At 41.4% G+C, this 11277-nt stretch overlaps 1 protein-coding gene across 1 annotated transcript; it reads right to left on the reverse strand.

Annotated features, from left to right (window-relative positions):
* Positions 1-5849: 5849 nt before the first annotated feature.
* LOC308100596 (NK1 transcription factor-related protein 2-like) lies at positions 5850-8663 on the reverse strand (the record flags this gene model as incomplete). Its single annotated transcript, XM_080449664.1, has 3 exons — positions 5850-6520; positions 7762-7944; positions 8477-8663. The coding sequence occupies 3 exons, from the start codon at positions 8661-8663 to the stop codon at positions 5850-5852; spliced, it is 1041 nt and encodes a 346-aa protein (XP_080305790.1).
* Between the last annotated feature and the right edge of the window lie 2614 nt (positions 8664-11277).

The raw sequence follows: 11277 nt of genomic DNA on the forward strand, positions 1-11277 counted from the left end.
GGCATAGGTACGTCACAGGTTACGTCACTCCGTTAACTCCGCCCACTTTGGCCGCCATTTTACTTAGGCTTGTTTCGTCGCGCTGGTACCCTTAAGTTAACTCTATGGCTGGTACACCACTCTGTAGTCAGCAAGCAGCAAGTGTAGACGGTGTACAATGTACATGATCTTCCATCTCTCTACTATCTATCTGGTCACGCTGGTACATCCTGGTACATCAGATGGGCACAGATGTAATGACATTTTTTCCAGGTAGCGTGCCTTTGCGTCCGCGTTCAGCTTCTTATCCTGGGGGACAGATGTAATGACATTTTTTCCAGGTAGCGTGCCTTTGCGTCCGCGTTCAGCTTCTCTCTGTATGGTATGTCTCTGTCACGCATTGTGTGTGTATGTGTTGTAGACTTTACACAGACTGTGCGTTCAGGAGACGTTGTGAGTAGCTGTCAATGTTGTTGTTGATACGGCCAGCGGTTGATACGACCCTAGTTAAGATGGCCGCCGAAATACGTCACTGGTAGCTAGGCTCCTCCTCGACTCCTCCCTATGCCCGGAGTCTATAAAGGTTTTAAAAGTCCTTAAATTGTCACTTTCGAAATGTGCAGATACCCTGTATGCACTTGTACTGTATGTTGGCTTGTTTACTGTTGAGTGAGAAAACAATGTTGCACATTAAGTAAATCATTTGGGGACCCCCCCCCCCCCTTGGGGTCCCGACCTACAGGTTGAGACACTGCTCTAGAGTCTATAGAGTACCAAACAAGCCACAACCATTGCATTTTACAATGACTCTCTCTAGGGTCTAGTATTCAACATGCATAGCTCTACGTATAACTGGTAATAATAATGTTTAACCATACACATTATTATCTGTTGAAACCAGAGTGCTCTGAAATCGGAGCAGATTCTCAGAGCCTATTTAAGAATGCACCCTCTGTTATTGGCCGAATTTACGGTGCTGTGGTTTTATGTGTTCATGATTTAAATCAGCCATATTTTGTAAGCTGTGATAGTTTAACACACAATTGAATAATGACATTTTTGTCCAGTATTTTATTATTTATGTCATGATGTTATTATATCCAGACTGAGAGAGTTCAAATAAGTAGAGTGGAATGTTCAACAGTCTTGTCTCTTCACATCAAATAGTAAATCACATGTCATCTGCTGCATTTGTAAAAAAAAAAAACAGTGCCTTGCACTATGAAATGAAGAGTATTCTGTTTAGAAACCAAATTCCCTCCCTCCCTCCCTCCCTCCCTCCCCCTCCTTCCGTCCCTCTCTCTCTCTCTCTCTCTCTCTCTCTCTCCCTCTCTCTCTCTCTCTCTCTCTCTCTCTCTCTCTCTCTCTGTGTCCCTCTCCTTCTTTCCCTCCTGTCACCTGACCTGTGAACCTCAGTGGAAAGGATTCTTGTCCCTGTGGACCGCATTAGCCGAAGATAGCGCGCACGCACGCACGCACGCACGCACGCACGCACGCACGCACGCACACACGCACACACACACACACACACACACACACACACACACACACACACACACACACACACACACCAAACAATCATCGGGCCCATTTTATTTATTCAACCCTCCCCCCTTTTTACACTGCAAAAGATAAGTAAAGCCAGCCGGGGCTGTGGATGGAATTTTCTCCCATACATACCATGGCCCTAAACATATACTACACACATATAGACTATACAGACATACACACACACTTACCCACATACACACAACATAGGCATGTGAAGGTGCTCATGTTATTAACGTCTGACCTTGCCCCGGAGAATGCTCTGGCATGAATTTTAAACACGACCCCTCTTCTCCCAGACCTAAACGACCCCCCTCAGATACCTTTACAAAATTATTCAAAGCATTGTCATGCTGTTGCTTGCCTCTAGCCAGTGGTGTAAAGTAACTAAGTACATGTAGGCTACTCAAGTACTGTACTTAAGTACAATTTTGAGGTACAATTTTCAATACTTTTACTTCTACCCCCACTACATCTCAGAGGAAAATATTTACTCCACTACAATTATAGGGAAACTTTAGTTGTTGCTTTGTAGATTTGGATTATTATTACAAAACACACCAACCACTTCAGCCCTATATTTTGGCCATTTGAAAATAGCAGATCTAAGCTCACAATGCATCACGATGCCATGCATTGTGAGCTTGTAGATCTGCTATTTTCAAAAGATGTGTACACACTTTCAACTTGTGAAATGGGATATTCTATATAATGACTACTTTTACTTTTGGCACTTTACGTATATTTTGATGCCACATACTTTTGTACTTTTACTCAAGTACATTTTGAATACAGGACTTTTACTTGTAACAGAGTATATCTACATTGCAGTATTGATACTTTTACTTAAGTAAAATATATGAGTACTTCTTCCACCACTGGCCCACAGATACCTTTACACAATTATTCAAAGCGGTTGCCTCTAGCCCTAGAACTAGCATGGGAACTTGATTCATGCTGGATTTCCCAGAATACTGATGAGACTTGTTAGGCCTTGTTAAAATGAAACTAAAACCTAAGGAGATATTTATTTGCATCAGTCTGCACATTAGAACAGTATGGATATGCTGCCTACCATGCATTTCAGTAATCCCGGAATTAGAGGGGGAAGTGTGTGTGTGTGTGTGTGTGTGTGTGTGTGTGTGTGTGTGTGTGTGTGTGTGTGTGTGTGTGTGTGTGTGTGTGTGTGTGTGTGTGTGTGTGTGTGTGTGTGTGTGTGTGTGTGTGTGTGTGTGTGTGTGTGTGTGTGTGTGTGTGTGTGTGTGTGTAGCCTAATGTATGTGAGAGAGAGAGGGAAGGAAAGAGAAAGAGTGAGGGACAGAGAGCAGCACCCCAGCGACAGGTTTTTGATGGTTTGACACATCAAACCTTAAAGGAGCTACACCATGAATTTAAAAAAAATATTTGATATTTAATATCATATGGTGTATGTCCCTCAAACCTTTTTCAAAAGGTTTGAGCCTAAATCATCACTCAGATATACTCATCCCAAGTCAATTGTCTCTGGCTTATACAGCTGCAATACCAAAACGTCCTCTTGGGCAGGGGGGGGCTACTGAGCAATTCTGTCTGTTAATACAAAAAAATATTTAAAATAATTATTAAAAAAAAGGAGGAAAAAAATGAAAAATTCTGCATAAAAAAGAAGCATCTAAGAAAAATACAAAATTAAAAAAAAAACACTTTGAACATTTTTGAACAATTCCACCAAGTGTTTGAGGTGCCTGTTTCACCCACTTCCGGGGGGCGGAGCCAAAATCCGAGCCCGAAGTATTCGTTCGTAGACCCCCACTTAGGGGGGGTAGAAAAAGTTTCGGAGCGATTCGGGCACTTTTCATTTAACATTGGGTTTGCCATCAATAATGTTTGTGACATCATAAACATTTCCATTCTGAGATCGCCTGTTCAGACACGCCCATTCTGGAAATCCATGAAATGAGAAGGAATGACTGAATTAAAAAAAAAAACATTTTTTGGGGTACAAGAGACACTGGGGACCCCAAAAAAATACAAAAAAACAAGAAAAAGGTGATTTTCATGGTGTAGACCCTTTAACCGATCAAGAGAAAATTGTCCTCGCCCCATACACCATTACACACACCCTCCAGTGGCACACCACTGTCTGTGGCACACCACTTCTTCAACCCCAACATTCTTTAGATAAAAGCAGTTTGAATGACACACACACACACACACACACACACACACACACACACACACACACACGCACACACACACCCGTGCGAGCGAAAGTTGTCAGATTATGATAGATTGACGTGTTGACACTTTGTAATTGACAGCTTCATTTTCCAATAATGTTTCAGTTTTCAAAATAACTTAATCGATTAATCCATTGACAGAAAGTTAATCAAATTAGATGTTTTTATAATCGTTTTAGTAATGTATCATATGATTCTGGGGAAACGTATAAAGCAATGTCTAGGTCTCTGTGGGTTCAGATAATGGGTGATAGGTAGCTACTTACGGTCATTTTGTAATACTACACCACACCACCGATCCGACTGATATACCCATACATGGAGATATCTGTATCTGTCAGTCTTTGTCCCTTTTATGACCATATATGGAGATCCCTGATGTCATCAGTTTATGCCCGGGCATATACCGATTTGTTTTCACCTGATGCCATGATGACACCTTGAAGTTAGACAACGCACTCCATATTTGGGCGTAGCTGCATTGGGAACTCCTTATATGGTTATGGCTGAGTCATAGTGACATGTGATGATGTGGTCTGCTCCCATAAGCCAATTTTAATATAGGATAACAATTTAATTGTATGGCTAAATTAATTTAATAGTGAATCAAATCATTAAAAAAAAAACATAATTGACAGATTTATCTAGGATAAAAGAAATAGGCCTTATTGTAAATTGTAGCCTTACCCTATAGGCTCGTTCACATTTCTGGGCCACAGACTGTGGGGAAGAATGATGAAAGGGCGCCACTGTGTGGTTGTAGCATGTAAGTGACGCTTGTGTCTGTTTTCCAAACTCTAGTTCACATTCAAGTAGGCCATTTTCTTCCAGATAGTAGGCCTAGTACTGAATTACTCACTCAGGGATCAATAAAGTTATGCTTTCTGGTGTGCCATCATGCTTATTTCCCAGGAGATGGCACTATACCAGTGTTTTTATTGAGTCAACTGGACCTCATTTAGAATTGTGCTCCAAATGACTTCTCAACAACAATGATACAGAGACATAATGCACTTTCACAAGCAACACTTTTTATGACAACACGGTGCAATTAGACATTGTCCTTAAATGTATTCTCATTGAAAATGCAAAGGTGTTTTAATAAATAAACCACAAAGGTGTGCTCCATTATGTTCAATTTACACTGATGATGTATTTTTAAGTGGTAACAGACATGTACCATGTGCAAGCCTTTGAGATGTACAAACACAGCAGAGTACTAGGCAGAGGCCCAATGTTCAGGGGTCTTCAACGTTTTTCAGGTCAAGGACCCCTTAGCTGAGAGAGATGAAGCAGGGACCCCCACATATTATATAACATTATGTTGCAGATTAAACCTTTTCATAGATTTCATAGATAGCTTCATAGACTTGTTTGGCAGCACTGTCATCAGTGTTGGATTCATGTTAATACATGTCTTTTCAGACAGGTAACCACTTAAACCCTCAATACTTAAAACGTGTACTTGATCTGCTCTTTTTTTCCCACTACACCAAACCTCTTTGCCGAAAATAGCCGATCTTCAAGCTCAGATCTGCTATTTTCGGCTAATGTTGCCCTCAGAAAAAGAATTCTATAGAGTTCAAGTGGTTAATGTAAAAAAAAAAAAGTTCCTATCACACAAACATTTGGTGGCCCCCTGTAGTAACTCTGATGACCCCCTGTTGAAGACCCCTGTTTTAGAAAATGAAATGATACAAAGATCATCTGTATTTCATAAGCAAAACGGCTAAGCACTTAGCAGGTCTGTTTTTATGTATCATTATCCATTCGTAAAGGTTCTGGAAAACGTCCACTGCTGAATATAACATGTTGAGGAGGAAGTTGGAAAGGCATTCAGTGATTGATGTAGCTGCAATTCCAGTAGTCCAGTTCCTGTTGACCTAGTCAACTACACTAACAAGACAAAGGTTGTTGACAGAGAGTGTTTTTTCTCTTGAATTCATAGAATGGGACATGGCATCATGGCAACAGTTCAGAGGTCTTTGGGCAGTACTTGTTTGGGCAGTAAATGTCCCAAAAGAGGGTACCGGTAGTACTTTGATCCATATCAAGGTTGGACCTCAAATGTCATCAGTTGTAAGATGTATGTTTTTGCTCATTTCATAAATGTGGGGTGAAATATGGTGGCTGGACAAAGCCATTGGACAAGAAAGGGTGCAAAAGCCCTCCAGTGGCTGAAAGAGGAACAGCGCCAGCCGTGTGGAAGATCATATTCATATTCCCAGAGCTGAAGGTGGGGAAAGTTTGGTGGTGGTAAACACTTGCAGAACTCGAAACACAAGTGGACGGACAGGGACTGACGTTCACCAGAGAGTTCGGGCCGGGCTGCAGCGTGCTGTCAGCGCCGGGGTTTTGCTTTTTCCATTTGGTTCTCCTGTTCTGGAACCAGATTTTGACCTGGGTCTCGGTCAGACTCAGAGAAAGGGCCAGGTTCAGTCTCTCGCACACGGACAAGTACCGCGTCGCGCGGAATTTGTTCTCCAGGGCCACGAGTTGCTCGTAGGTGAACGCCGTCCTGGCGCGTCGTGGTTTAGCGCTGCAGGCCTGGTCCGAGCGTCGTCGCTTGAGCGGAGATGACGGGTCGCGGGTGGTGGCCGCTGTCGCAGCACCGCTGCTGTAGCGCTCATCATCCTCCTCCTCCTCTTCATCCTCCTGCTCTTCCCCGGTACAGGAGTCTGGTTCTGTGGGTGAGGGCAACAGGAGCGGCTCGGCAACATCACCAGCATGGTGCTTTGCAACTCCAGAATGTTCTGCTCCTATGATGTCTCCACCTATGAAACAGAAAGCATTTCGTATGAGTGCTATGTTGATGAATTTAATACATAGGACCACTATGCTTTTGAGTTATCCTTGTAGCCCAAATGTGCTGTTTGCATTTCTGTCTAATAAAGTAGTCAATCAATCAATCAATCAATCAGGTAATTGCAGCATATGGGTAGGCTATATTATACTGACCTGTGTTTAACCACATGAACCCCAGCATCCGTATTAGCCAAAACATTATAAATAGCAGATCTACATGCTCACAAGAGAATACAACATTGTTGTGCTTGTAGATCGGCTATTTTTTGGCTTGTTGTAAACAGAAAAAAAGCGGTCCATGCAGGCTACAGTTGGAACTCATGTCTGTTTTGATAAAAAAAACAGGGTTTAAGTGCACTTAAAGGGTTAAGTACATGGTTACGCTTATATATTTCCTTCAATTTGCAGCGCAAGAAACAACTTGCGCCAGTGGTGCTGAAAGGACAGCGCCAGAGCATTATAGTTCACTGTTTCCCAAAGACTGGGTCGGGACCCATTTGTGGGTCGCGGAAAATCCAAATAAATGCAACATTTTTCATGAATTAGGAACTAATTCAATGATTTGAATGAATAAATAATAAATAAAATCAAAGAAATTCCATAAATTAGTAAACGAAAGTTCAAGAAGTAGTGAAAATAGCCACAACCAGTCGCTTGTAGATCTCCTATTTTCACTAGCATGAGTCGGGAGACATCACATTTCTCTTATGTCTGAGCTCAAAAGTTTGGGAACCACTGCCTAGGCCTACTGTTTCAAATCCCGAAGTTCAGGCACTTGTACAGGTAAGAGACGGGGGAAGGGAAAGTTAGCCCTATATCTTAAATGTCCACCGAGGGTTCTCTTCGTACAGTTCAGTAGGCTACCATTTATATACAAAGTACACAAGGCCTAAAGTCGACTAACAGCTGTCAAATGTTTGATTAGGATCCTGAGGTTGTGCAAGTGGAACGAAGCTGCATGGGTTCATAGTGGGGGCTAAAGGGAGGCTTGGTCACTAATCCTTAAATAATTTATAAACCACACATTCGCCTCAAATGTCATGTTGCGGAAAGAAATCCAGTTTAAATCCAGCCGCACCGTCTCATGCAGCCATGACGTGCTAATGGAGTTTCATATTTGTCGGCGGATCGATAAATGTCATCTATTTAAAGGGAAGTTTTAATCGAACGGTATTTAGGATCAGACATGGATGGGGTGTGAAGTTTGTACCTTGCAAGGTGCTGGAGGGAGATATGCAGGATGCAGTAATGGGATATCGATCAAAGCGCACGGGGGCATCCTCAATGGGACGATTTAAACAATTATCTGTGCGGCCTGTCCCAATGCCAATCACACTGGGCTGGGGCTCTGGGAGCAAAGCCTTTTGTGGCTTTTCTTCAAAGGAAACGTAGCCTTGGAAATTAAGGGAAGGTCATACAGAGATGACAATAAATCTGATAGGCTGTATGAAACAGCGACCCATTCCAGGCTCCATGCTGGCCATTGGACAGTTTAGTTTCTGATTTCGGATCGAAAGCTTAAAAGTAATAGGCTACTAAATAAATAAATACAATCGGAATCTAAATCGCTGATGTGCATTTTGATTGATTGAATATTTTATTTGACAGAAATGCAAAACAGCAGGAGTACAGTCAAACACTTGGTCTAAAAGGATAACACCAAAAAAGTCCTTTCGATCTGGGTTTCCATTGGGGCCCTATGTATTCAATAACATAAAAAATAACACCAACATTCAATATCATCACAAATATAAAAACACTATTTATTTTAAGATAACTATAAAAACGTATAGCTTGTATAATTTGATGAATTCGCATATTAGGATAGTATATGTATAGAAAATACATAACACAATAGTACACCAAGCGGCATTTAAACATATGAAATCAAATTCTAATCTAGCCTATATTGGAACTTTTCCTACCTGCTTTCGTGCATTGCTCAACTCTGTTGTCTGTGCAGCTCGCGTCCAAACTTTCTCCTTCCACGCCGCCAGACGCGGGGAACTTGGCGACGACGGAGTGTTCGTTGAGTCTTTTGCTGTTGAATTTCTTTGGATCCAGAATATCAATGATAGAAAATGAAATCCTATTATGACTGGACGTCATCATCATTACCCCAGAGTCTTTGGAATCCAGCATTCTCTCTTTTCTGAACCGCACTGCTCTCTCAATTGGAAACAGAAGATGGAAATGCAATTTTCTTGTGCGCAATTACGCGTGATGTGGAGAGGAACTTCTCATAGTTTCATTATCGGCTTCTTTAAGGTTGATGATGAAAGCACATCAGTCAGTGGTGATCCCTCGGTGCTGTCTAGTCTGTTTGATCCGCTTCTGTCTGTCAGCCGGCTGTGTCACTGTGTCAGTCTACACAGCGTGATGGTAGGTGAATGGAAGCGCGCTGTCTTTAAAGCGCCTCTCGTCCCTCTCTGGCCCCATGCACCACGTGACACAAACACTATTAGCGTTTCACACGACCTGTTAATGGGCTCAAAGGATTCGTCGATAATCACCCATATCATTAAATTCAATAATACACGACCTGAGAGTAAATTGGGCACAGATGGCACTTTGATCCATATCGGAGATTAGCCCGTCTCCCTCTTTTGGCAGTTAACGGTCATACTGCTCATTGGGAGCGTTCCCTTGAGCTATACAGACAAACTTTCTCTTTGAATACATTTGTGATAAAGGATTTTTATTTCACATGAACTCAGCCAATTCATTTGTTGCTATAACCATGATGGTGTTCTCATTTGTAGTTCATTTTAGTTCAGTCTTTTAGGTCTTTGCTTGTTTTACTACTCGTGTTTATATGATGTTTTTGCCGTATTGTATTTTTGGGTCATTCTTTTTTGTCATTAAACATTTCAATGAATTGAATACACATGAACCCCAATGGAAACAAGCCATAGTGCTTTATTGGGTTTTAATACTTTTAGCATCCTTTTGTATAGCACTGTAATTTCTGTGCTTTTTTGGAAACTGTTAATAAAGTATTCAATCAATCACTCAAATTTGTATAGTATTAGGCACGCTATTGGCAATAGCACACACACACACACACACACACACACACACACACACACACACACACACACACACACACACACACACACACACACACACACACACACATACACTAACTTAAAAAATACTTCATACTGCAGCAGTTATTGTTCACATATGGATGTAGACGTTTTCATATACTCTATATGAAATATTCCTTAACTTTTCCCAAAACAGGAAAAATAATCCCTGAGAATACATCTACATGCAGAGAGTATAGAATTTGTTGCTTTTGAATTTATCTGAAAATAATTCCTATTCCAAAATGGCTTGCTCTAATACACAGTAGTGAATTTAACTTTGAGAGTGTGCAAATCTAATGAAATGGACCTGTAATGGCCCACTTGGTTACATTTGTACATTTTTACACACTCTTGTATAGTTAGAACTGGGTAAATGGTAAAATGGTAAATGGTGCATTTATATAGCGCTTCTATCCGAAGCGCTTTACATTGATTGTGCCATTAACCCATTCACACACACATTCATACACCGATGGCGGAGGAAACCATGCAAGGCACCAACCTGCTCATCGGGAGCAATTAGGGGTTCAGTGTCTTGCTCAAGGACACTTCGACACTAACTCGGGAGCGCCCCAGCCCGGGATCGAACTGGGAACCTTGCGGTTTTCCAGTTCACTCTACCCGGCCACTCTACCCCTGAGCCACTGCCGGTAACTTAGCACTGCGGCTTTTACTGTGCATTCAGAAGGTTTATCATTTAGAATATAGAACATGATAAATATTTTAATGGTCTTCAGTCCTTTTAGCTTGTATGTTACCAATAAACAATGATATTTGCTTCCCATACAGTATCTCAGTTAACTTAATATATATACACAGTAAATCTGGCAAGATCCTTAAACCCAACCATTTAGAATAACAGTCACAACATTAATGGAAATCTGTAAGGATTAACTTTATAAGACTGATTGTTTTCTCACTTTATGATAGCTGTTTGCAATAAATCAATGCACACTTGAGACTTTGGCATTAGGATTCAATAAAAAGTGACATACAAGTAGGGCTGTTTAAAACCTTGATGGCTGAAGATGGCTAAACTGTAGGTTGGATCTGTGCTTAGGATCAATATTCTTAGCGGGTGTCCAATACTGATAAAAGTGGCTGCCCCCTGACAGTCATTTTGGATAACCTACTGGAAGGATAGGCCAGTGGCTGTAACACCACAAGGGAAGAAATGCTTATCCAATTATCGAGTCCTTGCCTGATCTACAGTATTAACATTGATGAGAATTTACAAAAGTTTTCTTCATGAGATATGGAATAATTAATGCTGTATCCACCCCTGCCTCACGTTGCTGAGATTTTGGTTTTCCCAGCTGCCAGGTGGTAATGTGCTGCCAAGTGATAATATGCTCTTGCTTGTGTATAAGCATTAGCATATTTTACCACATAGACCTGTGAGGTCTTACCTATATTGTCGGGGCAAAAGGGAGACAGAATTGCCATTACTCTGTCTACAACTTTGTCTGGTATATTTCTTTAGCCCCCAGTTCCTGTCCATGCTTGTGACAAGGGTGATCCGATCAATTTACACACTGTTTAACAGTCTGTCAAATACCTCCCCATACACAGCTTCCTGTGTTACTTATATGGCTGAGGTTGATTGTTCCTTTACATGGCTGTTTCTCGTTCCT

Source organism: Gymnoscopelus braueri (assembly GCF_963280865.1).
Source record: "Gymnoscopelus braueri genome assembly, chromosome: 14".
Taxonomy (NCBI): Eukaryota; Metazoa; Chordata; class Actinopteri; order Myctophiformes; family Myctophidae; genus Gymnoscopelus; species Gymnoscopelus braueri.